The 20,168-nt window shown below is 42.6% G+C and overlaps 1 protein-coding gene across 10 annotated transcripts in view; it reads right to left on the reverse strand.

Annotated features, from left to right (window-relative positions):
• Positions 1 to 20,168, reverse strand: part of LOC143895660 (uncharacterized) — a 281,499-nt gene that overhangs the window by 5,068 nt on the left and 256,263 nt on the right. For 6 of the 10 annotated variants that reach the window (XM_077402963.1, XM_077402959.1, XM_077402972.1 and 3 more), the window contains 11 exons: positions 15,449 to 15,521; positions 14,541 to 14,581; positions 12,704 to 12,862; positions 10,530 to 11,821; positions 10,292 to 10,452; positions 9,783 to 10,054; positions 7,746 to 7,986; positions 4,860 to 5,000; positions 2,715 to 2,909; positions 1,874 to 1,936; positions 1,151 to 1,419 (listed from right to left, as the gene is read on the reverse strand). In XM_077402963.1, coding sequence (XP_077259089.1) covers positions 1,151 to 1,419; positions 1,874 to 1,936; positions 2,715 to 2,909; positions 4,860 to 5,000; positions 7,746 to 7,986; positions 9,783 to 10,054; positions 10,292 to 10,452; positions 10,530 to 11,821; positions 12,704 to 12,862; positions 14,541 to 14,581; positions 15,449 to 15,521 — 2,907 coding nt within the window. The remainder of the gene's footprint in view (positions 1 to 1,150; positions 1,420 to 1,873; positions 1,937 to 2,714; positions 2,910 to 4,859; positions 5,001 to 7,745; positions 7,987 to 9,782; positions 10,055 to 10,291; positions 10,453 to 10,529; positions 11,822 to 12,703; positions 12,863 to 14,540; positions 14,582 to 15,448; positions 15,522 to 20,168) is intronic. The other 4 variants (XM_077402955.1, XM_077402992.1, XM_077402996.1 and 1 more) reach the window with 2 other exon arrangements.

The following is a 20,168-nucleotide window of genomic DNA, read 5'->3' on the forward strand; positions in this document are numbered from 1 at the left end:
GTCGTCACGCAAAAGTAAAAATACTGGTGTGTGGAGATTCTGTAATGTAACATCGAAAACACATAGGAAAACAAGTGGCGAATACGTCAGTCCCTTACCTTCAAAAGTAACCGTGCTCCAAGCTCAACATGAAAGGAGCTGATCCCAGAATAAATCAGAATATATTATTTTTCATCATTAAGACATACGGTTATTTGTTTGTTGTTGTTTTTTTTTTTTCGATTTTACATTTTCTGTCTTGTACATAACGAAGGAAGAGGTTCCTGCGCGGGACCGAATCGAAAGGGAGGGAAAAAAAATGAGATGTAAATTAACACCATCATATCCGATTCTGTTGCTTCGGTTTTCTTCTTCTTTTTTTTTCTCTCTTTTAAAAGCTATTTGTGGCATCCTTTCACCGTTTCGTATCTAATCAGTTGCGATATTTGTTCGCAAACCTGGAACATTTATTACTGAGAAAGAAAAGGGGATTGAAACGGGAAAATAAATATTTAAAAGAGGAGAAATAAAAGAAAAACGAACTCTTTTTTTGTTATGGTCAAGAGAAAAACTTGGAAGGATAGGGAAAGAGGTCATTCTTATTGGTATGACAGCACATCATTGCGTGAAGATCAGAGTATGGCATAGCACGGGATCAAGTACAAGGTTTGATATGCACAAGTTTACAAAGGAAGGTACATAATTCCGTATGTTTTAGCATCGTGTTCGTCCGAACGTCCGATCAATCAATGAAAAGTGGTGTAAATGTTACGTTAACCGTTTTTCTCACATGAATTCTGAAGTAAAAGAAATAAGCGTCGAGAGACGATAAATTCCGAACGAGCAAGATGCACAAGCATAGAAAAGAACAGAGAGCGAACTTAAACTGTCTTATCTACTTCGTAACATTTCCTCTCTTTCTATCTATCTATCTATCTCTCTTTCTTTCTCTGCCACGCGTTTTGATAGAAAAACGCATCTCGCGATCTCAATTTTGGCAGCTGCGCGCGAGTAGAATTTTTTTATACGGATACTCTTTAGAGAACAAAAATCGATCGTTATTCTTCATCGTAACGATTGGTCTCACGCACAGCGTAACTCTGACAATATTATTCTTCGATCGTTAAGTATTGACAGCCGGAGGCGACATCAGGGGCAACTCGATCCTCACCGGTGATTCCTCTGCTGTACATGCTCATATTGTCCTCCGGTTTCGGTTTCTTCACGGCGTGGCTGGCTATCGGGCAGCCCGACAAGGACCTATGGCTGTGGAAGGAGCCGTTTATGTGACCGAGTCCATCGCATCCGGGCGTTGGGCAATTGACACCCTCGAACTTCATAGCCGTCGCGGCCGCCACGGCCGCCTTGTGCTGCTCGACCGTACCGCCGGACTCCAGTACCCGCATTTTATTTCTATTTGCGATTGGGCACCCAGATGCACTGTAATAAGGAAACGAGGATATATGAAGAGCACATGAAGATTACGGACGAATAGGCAAAGGGTTATTACCGGTCTCGGCGATTACAGTCACAAACATCGTTAAGATAGGTTGTATATCATCATTAATTCAATTTTCATTTAACAAACGAATAGTATAACGGCAGGTTAAAATAGTATTTTATACTTAAGCTACGTAATTATTGAACTATTCAAATTATTATTAAACTGCAGAAATCGCTGCGAATAATATCAATCTTTTTAAGTTATAAGTAATCAGAACTTTAACGGTTAATCTCGCGATCTGTATAGAAGTTAACGTTATCAAAACCACTTAATCATCCGCAATTTAACACATAGGATAATTGTACATATACGTAGAAAAAAAAAAGAAAAAATAAACAGCATACGAGTATGCTAGGATCCACCTTGCGTGAAAGTTCCTACGAGCCTTACCTGCGGTGCGACAAGAATTTGCCAGTGGCATGGCCGGACCCGTCGCAACCCGGGATTGGACATCTGTAGTCCAAAATGCCAACACCACCGTCACCAACACCACATAATCCATCCGCACAGAGCGAGCGTGAAACGAGCGGAAACCGCCAGTTATTAGTCAGCGTCTTCGCTTTTGCGCGGGGTGTAACTCGGGCAAAGGGAGTTTAGGATGCGGTTACGGGGGGGAGGGAGAACGGGATTTCCCCTTTCTCTCGGGGTCTCATCCGGCAGCCTCGCGGTACGTGCAATGCGGTCGAGAAGATACCTGCGTTAGCTGCTACGTGCAACGTGCGAACGCGACGAAAACGCAAATTGAGATCGCGATTACCGCCGCACCCTCAAATTGCGGAACTTGCGAGATGTAATCGCGTCGTGAAACCAAATCCTACCGAACTCGCGATAACCCCTCACACTTTTCGGACCTCCTCCCTTCGTATGATATTAATTTACAGTCGCTACTTTTTAATATTGGATGCAAATTAAATAGTTAGGAAAAAAGAATTTTGCAAGTCAAAGTAGGTTTCTTTTAACCCTTATTATATATATGTTACGCCTAAACGTGCATCCTGCGTAATTCCTAATCTTTCGCAAAATTTAGTCGATAAAATAATTCTTTCGTTAGTATGACCGTTAGTATTGGTGTTGCCCATTAAAATTAAACAATTAATTGAGAACGTCCTATACAACTAACTCCTTGGAATAAATAAAAATTGGAAAATGCCGCTAATCCGTGTTAATCGCGCGGACAAAAGGTGCAGTCAGAATGAAGAGCGCATAATTCACAATATTCGCGCCAACTGACCTCAGGGGCTCAGAATCTTGACCATCTCGAGGTTTACTCTTTGGCTTGTTGGCTCGTGGACAGCCGGACAAACTTCTGTGCGACGAGTAATTTCCGGTAACGTGTCCAGAACCGTCGCATCCTGGCGTAGGACACTTGAGCTCCTGGGAATGCGCCTGGATTTGCGAGCGGTCGGCTCGTGGACATCCGGAGAGGCTGCAAAAGGAAAGAGACTCTCTTCTATTTTGACGCGTTGCGAAAACGCCATGAAGACCGCGCGCTGCGTGTTCTGGAGGAGGCACAAGAAGTTGTGAGAGATTTGAAGAATTTCGAAAGTAAAAAAATTTGTCATTGTGCTACGATATCGTTGTCTGATAAAATTGCGCAACGCGGTAATCTTCATGGCTTCCGTCACACGAACGCACACCTCAGAAACGTCCAACCATCGCTTCAGCAGCACATCGCATGCAATTTACGCGACGTTGCCACGATGTCGTGAGTACTCACATGATCTAAGGCTATTCAACTTGGAAGGACGATTAACGTTTCGAACAATTAGATCTCGATGAGTATCCGAACATCTCGTTCGCTGAAACGATCGAAATCGTCTATACGTGTCGCACGACGGATGACATAACGCGCCACCGAAATTAACGTATTGCTATTAATTATTAATCGCCGCGCTAAGATCTAGATATATATGTGTATTCATCGAAGAGCGGCAAGAGACGTTGGCTCACCGAGATCAGGCCAGCGTACTGCATCGGGCACCGGCTGCATTAGCCAAGTACGTTATTTACTTTCGGACGACTTGCCTTGCGTCCAGTTCGAACGAAGACATTGAGGGGAAGGGAGACCTAAGACTCGCATTTCTCCGCTCGAGCACCGATCGTGCGCGCCGACGATCGTATAGCCCGAGTCTTACGCTCCGGGGACACCCTCAAATGTCGTGCGGATTGTGATCGATGTGGGCGGACAACGGATCGTGTTTGGTAGCATGCAAATGGCAACGCCGTGTTCCAGTTGGATCACTTATGAGGTGTCGCTCGTAAGATCAATCGCGCTTCGTCCTTGCGTTGATCCGAGATCGGTCTTACTCTAAGAACATCGAAAGGGAGAGCAGGGAGCACACTCACACCTGACCCCAATGAAACTCGCCAATTGCCAATTTGACTTTGCGCACGAGGTGCGTCGCGAAGCGACATGTATATTGACCGCTTCGTGGGTTTCCTTGATCGTCAACGGTTCTGCTATGACATGGTCATCGACAACAGTTCGCTACGAAGCTGCCCACTCGAGGCTGGCGAAAGCGGCTTTCAACGGACGGGTAGTCAGTAAATTAATCACTACGTACGAAAGCGAATGAGTCTCGCGATCGAAAGCGGGTAAATCTTGTGCCGATCCCTGCGCAATGCCGGACTTTGATTTTGCCATCCCTTTTCGTAGGGGTCGGGTAAAAACAGCGAATAAAAAAAGAAAGAAAATTCATTCAATTACGAGGCTCATCTACACACTTTTGGTATCGCATAACGTAACGTAGATAGGTACATAGAATATGAAAAAAGAAGAAAGGAGAGAGAACGAAAGAGAGAGAGAGAGAGAGAGAAAGTATAACGAAAAATAAAGACTATTATACATCATATATATACATATAAGTATAATATATATGTATATATACTTATGCAAAGTAACTATAGCACCACTGGATATTCACACGTATATCATATATAGATATATATAGCAACATAAAATATTAACCAAATGTATAACTCAACCGCTCAACTAGGAGAAAATAGGGTTTCTAAACGTATGTTTCGTATCGCAACACACTTAAGAAGCAACTACGCCACGGACCACCAATATGCATCGATACAAGAACCATCCATGTAAATGTAATTCGCAAATTACGTAATGTCGTTTGTTGTACATTTGTGTGTGTTTCTAGGTACAGGATATATATTGTCATCTACCGGTTTTTAAATAAAAATATTTATTGAGGCTTTATTGAGGGACCAAAGAGGAACAGCATAAATTTAAGTGTATGCATGTATGTACGCATGTATGTATGTATGTAGCGTGCTTGCGTGCGTGCTGCATCGCCATATCGATATATAATAATCGAACGTTCACGTCAAAGGCTTAGTGTAAATGTCGATGCTGCCTTGCCTTCTGTGGGTAGCGTAGTTCCCTGAGACATGACCCATGCCATCACAGGACGACGTGGGACACTGTATCAGCTCCTTGCCATCGCGACCACGAGGGGCGGGCCGAGGTGCGAAATTCAACGAGTACCTCCTCACACTCATACTGCACCGAATAATATTAACCGTCAAATCGAGAGTCCCTAGCTAAGTTGATTATGGAATTATCAATAGCTCTCTAATTGTCGCTATTCGAGTGCGGGGATCCAAACGGCACTTCCGCCTAAATTATTCCCTTCTTTTTTCGATGTTAACCATTTAAAGTGTAGCGACTAGAATTATATGCACTCGAGCAGATTGGCTAACGTAATTTAATATACTCTACACCCAACATAAGCGACAATCATAAGTCGCCTTCCGAGATGCGAATGCGAGTGTATATAGTTTATAGTTATAGGGCGGCGCAAAGTTATATTGCGTTTCGTAACTTTTCTTTGAAGCGCGAGTGGAAGAGCAATGTGCGACGTGATAGCATGATATGAAAAAACGTCGAAAAGCGGGGAAAAAGGGCTGGTAGGGGGCGGAAAAGCGAAGGAACATATGCGCCGGTCAGAGAATCAGAGGGTGAGCGTCTCGCTCTTGCTTCCGATCTCATCGTAGCTTCGTAGATAGGCAAGCCATCGTCGGCAATGAGAAAGCCTCGGAAACCTCGATGGCCCTTGAGTGGTCGCGATATTGCCGGGCAACCGTGTGCCGACGGATGCCGACTTGAGTGCAATTCAAGTCCGGTACGCCACCGGACTATCTATCCACCTTCGCGTTTTTACAGTTTCTGCTGGCCCGCTAACTCTGTCTTGGACGTAGGTAGTATCAAGTATATAAGAATTGTGTTGTGATTTTTGTTAAAAATGTTTTCTATATATTAATACACTCTTTAATAAAAGGTAATTTATACATATTTACACAATATCGCTTTAATATATCTTCATAGATTCAAAATAAAATACGGCACACGATCTCTGACAAACAAAGTATACAGCAATGATTATGATAAAATGGATCTTTCGGAAGATTTAATCGTTTTTAATTTTTGGTGGCTAGATTTTTTAGAACATTCAAACTTAAAGGAGAGTTTTAAAAAAATTGTATTCTTTGTATTTAGGAAAAGAATTGAGACTTTTTCTCAATATATCCTATATACTTGATATTTTTTCGTAGGTTTTTAAGTGATTGAGATCCGAATTAAGACGTACCAATAAAAACGTTTCCAAGAGAAGACTAATAATATAGTTAGGACGCGAGTTATAGTAACAAGGCAAGGTAGTTATATTGCCTGCTGCTATTAATAAAGTTGAAGTTCGGATATAGATTGGTTTTACCGAGATTTCACCTGGTCGTACGTGTTCCATGTTATAGCGATTCTTCAATAAAGATGCAACTAACGAGGGGGAGAAAGAGGGAAAAATTAATATCGCGAGGAAATAATTGAACATATATATATAATCTTCGTTTCAACTTCTCAAAGTTTGTGTAATAAAAAGGATATAATTTACTAAATGCACTCATTATTATTATTAATGATATATTTAATAAAAATATTGCAAAGATTTCAATATAATATAATAGATTAAGAAATAAGATTACTGTTACGAAACGTTTTCAATCTAAAAAAAAAAATGATTTTTTAATATAAGATATATCCTATTGACACTTAAAAGTCAATAATTTAATTTCTCTCTGTTTGATATTCGAATTTTGTTATTTTAAACTTTTTTGCGTTTTTTTATCTTTTTGCAATATTATATACAGTAATTAAGTAATACATTCACGATTATATTTTCGCACAAATGTAAGTATTGTATATTGCCATATTATCATCTCTCGAACTTCCGATAGAATGGGGATTCGTACTTTTCGCACTTTCGTCCATTGTGGGGAGGGGGGAGGGACATTTGTGAGATTCGTGGAACGCGACGCGTCAAATTTTGGACCGTGGTAAAATTACAAAAGGGACGAAAGGCAACCTCGTCTCGAGGTAGCCGAGGAGATGTGCTCCGGATTTCTAACCCACGCGGCGGGAGGGACGACGCCGGGTCTCGGCCCATAATCCAGTGCGGTGGCAACTGATTATACCCCACCTCCCCATTTTAACCTTATCCTGCCTCGCCTCCGCACCCTCTCGCAACCCCTTTCTCCCGCACGCGCGCCTTCCACTCGAGCCTCATCCTCATTTTCTTCTTATACGCCCAACCGCGCCTCCTCCATACCGCCGAGCTTCACGTCAATTAGAATAAGGTTGGCACTTTCGGTACGAAGAGTAATTACTTTAATTAACAAAATGGAGGTGGGTATGCGCGAGTTTTGCCCCCTTTTCCTCTCGCCCTCCGTCGCCGCTGCCGCCGCCGCCACCGTCTCCACGTCTTTTCAAGCTTCGGCCACGAATCTATCGCGTGAAGGATTCGTGCGATCCTTTCCGCAAGGCAAGTAAGTATCAAGGCGAGAACTCGCGATGCTCGCCTGCACGACGTGTGGACGTATTCTCTAATAACGCTACCTCACGCTAAATAACGATTTGGATTCTCATCGCGTATCGAGCGTCACAAATCACTATCTGGTTTTAAGTGTATTGAATACATCTAGTGGAAGAATAAATTCTTAATTAGAAAGATGTGCCAAATACGCGGTGAGAATATCGGCCGATCTTATGACAGATTTAATGCAATATTTTTAATCGAGACCTATCGAGCGGTATTGAAGTATCGTCACATAAAGTATTTAATCTCTCGAACATTTATTTCACCGAAGAGAGCACATAGACTCATATTTATAGTACAAAAATAAAAGTTTGCTATATACGAATTGGATTGTTGCTCATAATCGCGATAAAGGGATAAAAGATGAGATATCCTACCTGTCATCCTTGCCGGATGGTTTATCGAGGGGTCCAACCGTGTGCTGCGGGGGTGGCATGCTGTAGCACGGCGCCGGGGTGTAACCCGCTGGAATCTGATAACCGGAAGTCACTGGGCCACCCGGGTAAGTTCCACCGCAATTGTAACCTGCAGTTGGGTAAGGGGTGTACGTGTTCCCAGGATATTCGGGTTGAACGCCGGTCATCCCGTATCCTGGGTGAGGACTCATCGGTCCGTAACCTGATATACGAGAGATTGTATAAATAAAGAAAGTAACAATCATATCAATAGTTCTCTAAAAGTAAAAATATTACCGGTACAGTGCAAAACGGAAAGTGTCTTACAAAATGCATTTACTGATGTATTCAATTTAAAAAAATCTTAACATGCTTTTCAATTTCATCGATATTGAATACTTTGATAATTAAATATCGAGATAAATTTAGAATTAAGTATTGACAACTTGAAATGCATTTAAGGGAAAAAGATTTTGTTATCTTCTTTGATTCTGACTTGTGTTTTCAATGTTTACTTCGTTAGAAAATCCGCTAATTTTCTATAGATATAAATAATTCACAAATTGGCATACTAAGTTGATACTGAGCGAATTAGTATAATCTTTTGACTTTTACGATACCAGGAAAGCGGTACGATTTCTAGGACACTGCCTAAATACGCACATACGCGCCGTGTAATCGCGCTCGAACGGGAGACACGGAAATAGCGCGAACACAGGCGCACTACAGGAGCAGCCCGCTGCTTGATTAACTGTTGTAAAATCTACACGTTTATTTACTGGCAAGAATTCATTTTGTCGAGAGAGCACGCAATGCAAATAGCCGACGGACGGAAGGCCGACTGTGCGCGCGCGCGCGACGTCGCGTGAACACGGCTGTGCCCTGTGTGCGTCGAGGCCGGGGAACACGGCGCTGTGTGTGCTCGAATGTTTCAATTTCAATAACTACTCCCCAGCGTCAGAGTCCGCACAATATCGGCCGCGCCGGACTTTTGCCGGCGCTACGTGTACGCGAAATATTGATAATTAACAATGGCCGTGTACCGTCACAGGGGGGTGGTTCGACGAGAAGGGTGCGCACGGTGCACATTCAGGCCGAAGGATGAAGGGAAAGAGAAAGAGAAGGATGGAAACGAAGAAAACGAGGGGAACGATCAGAGAGAAAGAGAGAGAGGGAGAGAGAGAGAGAGAAAGGAAGGAAGGGATGAGAAGGGGGAGAATCGGCCGCGGGTTTGGAATGCCAAGGTACAGAGAGACCGAGGAAAATGAGAGTTCGGCCATAGGTGCCTATTATGGCAGTCATGTACTGTTCTGGTGAATTTTTATTCGACGGTTGTAACCGCGTATCGTCCCCCAACCCCATCTACATCCCTCGCCACCCTTGCCGACCCCCGGGGGCGTCGGGCTCTTTGTTCTCTTCCGAATCCCTCGTCCATGCGCCTCCTCCGCGTCGCCCCCGCTATCACCTGACGTTACACGACGCCTGTATAAGGACACATTAACGCTTCGCGTGTATCTCTTGCCGCGCATATATATAACAGTTAAAATTTATAGTGTTAAAGACACCTTGTCGCACCCTTCTCCGCATGTTTGTTTTTTCGCTCTATCTCATCTTCAACCGGCATTATCGTACAGACGATTTTCCGTCGCTAAATTTTCGCTACAAATTACGATTCAACGTTATTGCACGAGCAAACGACATTGTTAAAAAATTAGAGACTATATAATTGTTACAAGTATTCCTGCAGGTAATGCTCCTTGATATCGAAAATACTCTGGCAGGGAGAAGCTTCCACGTTAAATGTTATTACTTCGAAAAAATTGACGTAATGCGTTTAGCTATTTCAGCAGAAAATATTTTTTACGGATAAGTTTTACAAGCTAATAAATTTTACAACTTTATATAATTATTATTGCGATTATTGCTATATAACGCGACTACAAAGACAGTTGTAAAGCATCTTCGGAACACGGATCATAGATTGTCCGCGAAGTTACACGATAAACGACGATAACTCACCGGTGGGGTCTCGGTAGGCGTCCATGTAGTGGGAACCCCCGCTGTCGGGTGTGCTCTCGCGACTATACGCCGTGACGTGCACTCCAGGCGGCGGAAACCCGGGTACAGGCCTGATTCCCGGACCCCCGCTGAAATTGACCGGCTCGTTCGCCGTTGAGAAATCAACGGGCTCAGTCTGCTCTTCGATAGGTCGTGGGGCTGGAAAACCCGGACCCACTGGAACTGCGACGGCTTCCCCGTGGCCGGTAGAATACTGTGGACTGGGTGCACCGCTGCAGTAGAAATAGATATGTATCTGTTTTCGTATCTGTAATCGTTTATCTATAAGTATTGTAATGGTATTCAAAATGTTTATTATTTCAGAGCATTTTGTCGATTCTAGATTCTTCATTAAAATAATTTTTCAATTTCTTAATTGAGCTTGAAAATAATTTTTCCTGTAAAGTTGAGATTTCAAGGTCTTATTCTCATTATCTGTTATAAATATGCAAATTAACGGGTTGATTTACCTATGGAGTCTATTGACGCTAAGATCGAGAGTCTGGCCTTGAGGACTAGGAACTTGAGGGCTAGCCGTCAAGTGGGGACTCGCCGCAGCCTGAGGACTACTTCCCACCGTCTGTCCTCCTCCATATTGTGGACTAAGGCTGTTCGAACCGTAGGGTGGTGCCTGTAAATCATGTTATTGATAAGCATGAAGATCTCACAATACTTTTTTTCGTAAACATCGTATTATTTCTAACTAACCTGCGGACTGGTGGACGTAACACTGGAGGTAGATAAATCCATCACTGATCCCCCGGGCGAGGTAGGCGGTCCACCGGGCTTCTGCATCTGCTGCATTTGCGCGACCGTTACGCATTTCACTGTAACATTCGTGGAGTTATGATGCTTAGTTACAAGCGAGTCTTGGATACACGCAGAGACGATCTCGCATAAATTACCATCTTCAGTCTTTATCATCCCGGCTGCCGTAGCGGCGGCCATCGCCATCTGATGTTGTTGTGCGGCCGCCGCGGCTTCCTGATGATAAACTCGTTCCTGCTCTTCTGGCGTCATGCCGGTTTGTCCCAGATAGTACATATTCGCCCTCGAATGAAGCTGTTGTTGCTGCTGCTGCTGCTGTTGCTGTTGTTGTTGTTGCTGCTGCTGCTGCTGTTGTTGCTGTTGCTGTTGCTGCGATGGGATAGGCGCGCAAGACTGTGTATCGTATCTTTCATATGTCGCGGTGGTACCGGGATCGTAGGGTCGATGATTGGCCGCGCTCACTACCGCGTTCTCATAGCCTCTACCAGCCGCTATGTCATTGGAATACGTTACCACTGGTCGCGCGATATTGCTGGCACCAGGATGCATATATGCTCTCGCGTGTTCAGCCGATCTGTGATGATAGAGCTCTTCCGTAGTGGTTGCGGCGGCTGCCGCGACTGCTGCCGCGGCCATCATGGCGGTGGGCTCGTAAGGGGATCTTTGGGACATTTGATGGCTCATCCTGGTGTCTTCCACCATCGGCATTGGATAGGCGACCGGCTGCATCGGTAGCACGTGATGCGTCGGATGCTGGCCAGGATGATGGATCGTCGCTCCTATGGATGACCTCGAGCCCATCGCGTCCATAGACGACATGGACGAGGAGTTCGAATCTTGGCTCATGTAAGAATCGTACGTTTGTCGTACCGCGGGAGGCGGCGGGGGCGGGGGCGAATTCACTCTGCAAGACGCAGCATCCTCCGTCTTGACCAACAAGTCGCTCGTGTTTTGATTCCTCATGGACAATGTGTTGCAGCAACTGCTGCTAAGAGTCATATTCTCCGTCTTGGGCACCTTCGCGGGACGCGACGTGCTGTTGTCTTCCGGCGTTTTCGGTGGCTTCACGTTAATCACGGCGTTCTTCGTCGTCGACGAATAATAGTCGTAAGTCAGGCTGCTTAGTACGGGTTTCGTGTCTTGCGTTGCGGAACCGTACTGCGAATAGCTCTTCGTGTCCATTGATGGGGGTAACAGATTTGTGCTGATGTACTCTGGTGGAATTCCCGGCACTATCGCGGGAGATTGCGTATTTAGTAAATTTTGCATAAAAGTATAACGAGTTGTGTGAGATAATAAATTTCATGATGTTAAAAATCATAATAGAGGTTTTGTTACTTTTTGTTACTAACAATAAGAAGCACTGTAACGCTCACTAGTACCATTTCAAATAGCATGCAGTTATCGGTTGCTATATGATATTTACAATGGCCCAGTTTAAAAAGATAACGACTGAATAAATTTTCTGAATGACATACGTAGCGCATAATCTATATATATATGCATAATATAATTACAATCTTTGAACACCGCTTAACAGTATTTTCTTATCTACATACAATATTTGTAAAAAGTCTTGATGATCGAATTTATAGAGACTATATGGAACATGAAACTTTCTCCAAAATGAAGAATATTTCAAATCGTTATATCTTTAACTGGACCATTAATACTATATCATCAGAGTTGTTCGAGATAAATCACAAACTGTAAAAATGTCACGTAAAAATTAAAACGCAAATCTAATTCGAGGAAATGACAATAAATATAGAATTATTTCAAAGCTGTCAGCGATATTTAGCAATCAACTGTGCATATGCGATATATAATAATTCTGTATTTTTTTCCAGTAAACGCAAACGTGCCGTATATATCCATGCAAAAACTTCGCAGCGAATTTATTCTCGCAATTTTACCGCAATGAGAGCAATCAAGACACGCGGGAGCACAACGGATTGCGAAAAGAACGCGAGATGGATGTTTTACACACAAGAATCACAAGCCTCCTTATCTTATTCTCAGCATTTACATAAGCGTTAATGTCGCTTGGAACAGCGACAGTATTTTCGTGTCCGGTATCGCGGACACACCCGACGTCCTGCACACCGCCTTACCTTGAGCCTTTTGTCGTGCCTCGCGTGCGGCCTGCTTATTGGCCGCGGCGATGGGACATCCAGACAGGCTCCTGTGTGTGTTCCGATTGGAGCTGACATGACCGCGGCCGTTGCAACCAGGCGTCGGACATTTCAATATGGTCTCATGCATCGCCAGAACTGCGAGAACCCAGAGACACGTGGCGTGGTTACAGACACACGTTCTTGGAACGTTCTTACACACGCGCGTTACACACAATTAAAGAGAGAGAAAGAGAGAGAGAGAGAGAGAGAGAGAGAGAGAGAGAGAGAGAGAGAGAGAGAAAGAGACGCGGCGCACACGCACGCGGCAGGTGTGATAAAGTGTCGTTAAGGCGAGCTGTCTTTATGCATTGAGTATAATTATCCGCGTTGGACACCGCGTGGTTTCCCGAGAAGAAACGCGAAAAGGAGAGACAGAATCAGACCTGGATGCGACAAGTGTGTCGTTCCTCGATTCGCGAAACGGACCCGAATAGAAGAAATGAAGAGAAATCTGCACGTTTTAGTACACATTTGTAAGAGGGAGGGAACGAAAAACGGCAAAACGGATCGGAGAATGATAAAAAGATAGAGTACACGGCGTCACATCACGTGTGGAACGCAAATTAATGTGTAACAAGTACAATCAAGTATACCGAGCGGGTAGAGAGAAACACAAGTAAAGACAATCAATTAATCGATAGAAAATTATAACACAACAACTTGCAATCTGTGTGAGGTGGTGTGCTACGTCGATGAGAACGACGTTTTCCCGTCGTACGCGAGCGAGCGAGCGAGCGACAGCAAACGCTCGAGTTTGAGATGCCTTGGAAGATCCTGCGTTCTCGAGGAGAAGGGATCGAGAGGGCAAACTTATCATAAATAGAAATAAAAATTAGAGGACTTTAAGTACGCCCATTTGCGCTGCTGCGCATGCAGTCGGCGTTCCGTGCGCAGCGGCTCGATTTGTCATTGAGGGAAAGAGGGGCAGGAGGGCGGAATCTGTCGTTGCGGAAACTCGCACGTCGATGGGAAGCTGGATCATCCGTATAATTCTTTGCGTAATTATACTCAATCGCACAAGTGTCCTCCGTGTGTGAAGTGTCCAGCGTGTGCGCATACGCCGGGCCCGTCGCGCCGCCCGTGTCTCGAGTTCTCCAGAGGGTTCATAGGCACGACCAGTATCAACCAAGTTCGAGAGTGTGGTGATATAATTCTCTACTATATAATGAACTACGAACAGAGGACGATAAATCAAAAAACGAAAAGGAACGCAATAAATAAAGCTCTCTACCCCGCAAACGAAAAGCGCAAAGAATATATACAACAGACAGATATACACGCACACGCACACGCACACGCACACTCGCATATACGCGATGCGTGCATCGCGCTCAACGCTGAAAAATATCCATTTTCTCTTTCTAATTTGACTTCGTGTATCGAAGATACATTTTTTGTTGCGTTTAATGAGGCGATGAAGCCGCGGAGAACAATGGCCTTTTGTGGATGATGAGGCTTGGTTTCGGAGAAAAAGCGAACCAAATTAGAGACCAAACCAATTGCCTCCCAAAAGCAAACATTATTTGAAAAATATGATATTCGGATGTAGATATATTTTTTAGAATATGATTACATATATAAAAATTTCCAAACAAAAGTAATTACATTATTTATTTGTAGTGATAAGATTGTCTAATTGTAAAATTTGTTTTAATCCACAACAATGATTCACTCTCACTTCCTCGCCTCAAGAGAAAAAGACACTCTCGCAAAAAGAAGATGCACTATATATAGCTACAATAAGAAGTAATTAATTTAAGAAAATGGTACTTACTCTCTGGAGTTAACTTATCCTTCTGTGGACATCCAGAAAGACTGTAAACACAGAAACTGTTTAATAAGGTTTAAGATTAACAGAATTCAAGGTTTGAGATATTCAGCTTTTCTCTTAAAAATTATATGCGCAGCACGCATTAAGGACTCTCATCCTTATACTATATAGAGAAAATCGATTTTCTCTTAAGATTTTCTTGAAACTGTGAATATACGTTAATTTAGGTGTGCTTCATGCGTGGTTATAAATTTCAGTACCTCTTCCGGTATAAAAAATAAAGATACTGAGCCTCAAAGTTTCCAAAAAAATTTTTTTAATTTAATTTTTTTTCAGTTTTGGCATTTTTTCCTTATAGAACTCGACGAGAGGAGCAACTTATCGTCTGGCCTGAAAAACCTTTTCATTTGGCATTTTTTCCTTATAGAACTCGACGAGAGGAGCAACTTTGGTTCTCTTGGCTAACCTTGTATCTCTTATCGTCTGGCCTGAAAAACCTTTTCATTAGTAAAAGTTGAAACTTTGAGGCTCAGTATCTTATGATTTTTTATACCGGAAGAGGTACTGAAGTTTATACCACGCATAAAGCACACCTAAATTAACGTATATTCACAGTTTCAAGAAAATCCTAAGAAAATCGATTTTCTCTAGTATAAGGACGAGAGAACGTCCTTAAAGTCGAAAAAATTTTCTTTTATTTATTTATTTTTTTAAGTGCTCACAACAAACACGCACACATTTATTGCTTCAGCAGCACACAGGATTCGATATATATGCAGATCGCGAATTGGCTTATTGATGTCTGCAGTTTCTGTATAACGCCCCGCTCGATTCTCCACGTAGAACCGCGTAGGTGTGTAATCGGCCGTGGGTGAGTGCGGAGCGCAGGTTAATTATCGATAATTGCTTACCTGCGGTGGTGAGAGTAGAGTCCGGTCACGTGACCCTGCCCCGTGCAGCCTGGGGTCGGGCACTTGTTGCCCTCTGTAACAAATCAAACCGCCACGCAGAGCCAGATGTTAGTCTATTAAGTGCCGTTTCAGATATTCATGAGATACGACGTATACTAGTTTTTAGTCGAGCTTAGCTGTTAAGCTCGTACGAGCTTACAATTAGCTTTACGTGAGCTTCACTCCGATCTAGGCTTAATTGAATTTTTAGCATAATAAGTATGCGAGATGCATTACTTAAATATTGTTCCCTTAAAATAAATTAAAGTCGCAAATTTAGTATCATATAATAAGATTTCTAAAATTTCACATATTAATATAAAAAATAAAGAATTTATTCGAATAGTACTGTAGTCATTAATAAGCGCAAATCGTGGGATTCTTGTGATAAATTTTAATAACAAGTCAAATGCTAAGAAGCTGAGAACATGACAGGGAAAATATATCTCAGCTCATTGCATTCTGATATTAATTATACACTACGATGACACTGAGCGCATGACATTACACTGTCTCTGCAACGCGTTATTTCTGCATCGAAATTGATGATCCCGACACAAGCGGACTGTAATTCTGAATAAATTGGATATTTACACTGTCAACGAGTGTTGTTCCACGGCAGGAACGTGTCGACTGGAATACGGCGTTGGTTTAATATGCATTAATGCGTTGTTATTGCATTTGGTTTTATAATCTTGCACTTGCGGCCAATCGACGCGAAAAATATCACACGCAATTCACTCCTCCTCCGAATGCGCGTACGAATTCAATACTTTAAACGGAGATATTAGGACATTACCTCGGACATTACTAACGCGACGACTATGCGTTATCTAAATTTTGTCTTCGATATAAAGAGTTTTACGCCAATACTATTTATGAAACGGTCTTTCGTGAATAAGTATTGTAACGTATACCAGGAACGTATTATTTTGCAAATTAAAATAATTTACAATTAACCAATAAATATATTAAAATAAGGAATATTAATTAACTATTTTATTATGATCTTAAAATTAAAAAATGTGCGAACATGAAAAGTATATAAAAAATAATATGATATTTCGGTATGCTCGCATGCGGTATTACCAGCGACGTGAGCAGTTGAATAGAAATTAACTATTGAATGGCTGACAGCCGACGTGTCCGACATCGTCGCGTAGTTTCATTCTGCACATCGAACCAGAATATATAGCTTACTCCCCGTTTGCCAATATATCACGTTATCCTTCACAGAGACGTTGAACAGCCTAGGCGAAAGACTCTGCGAGCAAGTATGGCGAGAGACACATATGTCTATTTCGATTCTTAAATTAAATAATTCATATATGTAAAAAAAAGTTATCTCGCTAGATATGTACACGTATAATATGAAGAAACTCATAATAGGCCTAAGAATTCTAAAAATTTCTGTATTTTTGTATAAATCCAATGATATTTCAATTTTATATGATTATTGACTATAAAATAAACGTCGTATAAAAAGAAAAAATTATGTTTTGAATATATTGTATATTCAAATTAGATATGTTGCTTGTGTGTGTGTGTGTGTGTGTGTGTGTGTGTGTGTGTGTATAAGATTTTTTATATCTCGTATAATAACAATTTGTTATAAATATATTATATTCTTAATCTCTCTGTCTATAACTGTCTTTAGAGATATATTTCGGAAAGAGATTCCCCCAAAAAATTTATACGGCTTTGTCGGGCGTGCATGCTATTTAGTAGCATTTTTCAGGATGAGTTTCCCCAATCCTGTGGCGAGAGGCCCCAAGTGAAAGTTGAAAGGACGGTCCAGAAGGGTGGAAATGGCCTCGCGTGTGGTCAGCCTGGATCTCGTCGCACGAGTTACGCATTTGTGAATAGCCTCTGGGATTTCTCTGTCCCGTGACTAAGCCTTCGGGATTAGCACGGGGTATGTGGCCGGCCTACAACTGTCCGCGAAACAAAGACCAGATAGATACCTCATTCCCGCGCGACAGAGAGCGAAACTTGCCAGCGATCGGGGAAAAGTTTCGCCACGTGATATTTCGCGTTCCTCCCTATCTATATTCATTATTTTTTCGTATTATTCGTTATTCGTTCTGTATCATTCGGCCGAGTGAGAAAAGCTTCACGCTCAATAATAGTTCGTAGATTTTTGCTCGCAAATTGCGAATATCTCCATTTGTGAGTAAGTTGTCGCATGCAGACACGCACGGCACGATGCCTTTCGTCAGGATCTATTTAAAGATACACAATCCTTGCCCATTAGAGATCTGCATTAGCTGATAATTCGTCGGTATAATTTCTAAATTTTTTCGAAACTTTTTTTAAGTCCTTTCTGTTCTTATGCGACACGAAAGTATGACCGGTGCCAGACGAGCATGCTCAAGCAACCAATTGTACCATCTGTCGTGCGCCAGTTCTAACTTAATGGTGGGTATAGCGCACGTCACGTATGATCGCGTTCGTATTCTCGAGACGACCTCGCGTGACCAGACAATTACGGGTTTCTAGTGCACTGCAGGTAGCCGAGAAGTACCAATCGGTTAATATGAGACCCTTCGGCAAGGTTCTCTTTATTTCAATCGTGAGCGATAAATGTAACTAAAGGTTCCTACCCAATCCTTAGACAGCGTGATCGGCTGAAAGCTATATTAGGTATGTTTCATTCACATGCTATATCATCAAGCTTCCATAAGAGACATCCGTTTAACAATAATTTGCTCATAATCATCAGGCGCATCATTTTTACAAAGCTTTCACCAGGCAGTTTATACAAATAAGTATCTTTAATTTTTTTATGTATGCTAATAATTATGTAATGTAATAATAATAATAGTAATAATAATACAATGCAATACGTAGCAAAAAGAAATAAATAAATATTCTTTCGATAATAATAATTTATGAAATGACTATAAAAATATAAATTTCTAAATTTCAACTTAAATTTCTTTACCGATTCGTAAAGTCGAAAGCCAAGTGATCTCGTCTTATGAGATCATTTGTGTGCTGGACGTCATCGCAGTGGCCGCGACGGGGAATATAGGTAGGTTTATCACGCGTGTTAGGGGGTATGGGAAAGGACTTCGGAGGAATCTTAAGGGGAGGCCAGCTTTAGGTTAGTTGACGGGGGTTCTCTGAAGTGAGCGCACTTTTATAAACTTTGTCGTGTACTAATCCTCCGCCCGGGCCTGATCCCTTAGCCAGCTACGTCTCCGGGCTCGCCAATCGAGTGCCGTGACGCCGAGAAACTTCATCAGGTCGTCATTTCGCGTTTCATGAGAGCGAGAGCCGACGGGAAAGATGGATAGAGAAAGAAAAGTCGATCCCTACTTAGGTGTTCGCCTTTTTCTTAAGGCGAGCGGCACCATCCGCCCACCTCCCCATAAATTGGATTACGATACGTGACGTCATTAGCGGCATGCTTTATTTGCGGACCACGAAGCTCCCCGAGTTTCAAAGTTGAACGACGGCGCACGCCGTCTGGATTGTTCGAAACCCTGCGTAATTCCTCGAGAAGAAACTCCGCGGATTAATTTTGTTTCGAAATCTCAGAGTTTGCCAGAGATTAAAGTCAAAGAATTGCTCGATTGCTCTTTCGAATAAAAGTGGGTCCTGTTGCAAAATATACTAAAGCACAGAGGGCATCAAACTAACGCGTCACGAATCTTATTAAATTCGCGATAGAGGAAATCGGTGTTATTTTTACTTCGAGGAAGGATCGCTGAAGCTTCCTGGTTTTTAATTAGTGCCGGGTAAAAAAAGGTTTACCGGATAACTGAGGGCGAGCGGTTGCCCTGGTATAGGATTAATAAATTAGCCATAAGGTTTTAAAGCGGCCACGTCGGTGGCTGAAGTTGGGGTTGAAAGGAAAAAGTGAGAAAGAGAACGAGAGAGAAAAAAACGAGCGAAGGGGCAGATAATGGTTCCGGTCAACAAAATGAATACCGGCACGCGCTGTTCTTTCCCGATATGTCTGAATAGACTTGTAACGAGTCGGTCAGGCCTGCCTCCGTTCCTACCTTTCTCCTATCTCCTATCTCATTCTTTCTCACCATCTCTCCTCTCTCTTTGTCTCCCCTTATAGATCTTATCCTTCTTTTCCCTCTATCGCAAATCTCTCTCTCTTTTCGTTTCTTTTTTCCCTGCAACGGTGCTGTAATGGAGCAACGAGAATCGGAGGGAAGAGAGAAAAGAGCGAGATTACAAGGGGTGAGAACGAGGACGAGCGCCGGTCACCGAGGGTGAGCCCGTGGTCGTGTTGTAATTGTGTTATTTTGTAGCCATTTCACGTGAGGGGTCCGCGGAAGGGGTAGACGTGTATATAAACACCGGGATTGTTTTATTTCGTCCAGCTTGCGCGACACGCGCCGAGACTTTCGCGTTCGGCGCCACGAAAAATCATCGCCGTCGTCAAGATAATCGGGGAGAATTGAGCGCCCGACGGTCGCTAATTATTAATTCGCCGTCAAAAGTCGTTAATCAGCGCAATTGAGTATTCACGTGTAATGGATGAATATTCACACGAGTCAATTAACCCCAGGACGAAAGTGCACATTGATAATAATGCCTATACATTTCATACTCTAAATTATAAATTGGATTTATTTGCGCGTTATTTACTTGAAATTTATGTATTTTCAGTATTTTATCTTCATCGATAATTAAATATTACTCTCGCCAAATAAAATAA

This window comes from Temnothorax americanus, unplaced genomic scaffold, assembly GCF_048541705.1.
Source record: "Temnothorax americanus isolate GAGA-0224 unplaced genomic scaffold, ASM4854170v1 Scaffold1, whole genome shotgun sequence".
In the NCBI taxonomy this organism is placed as follows: Eukaryota; Metazoa; Arthropoda; class Insecta; order Hymenoptera; family Formicidae; genus Temnothorax; species Temnothorax americanus.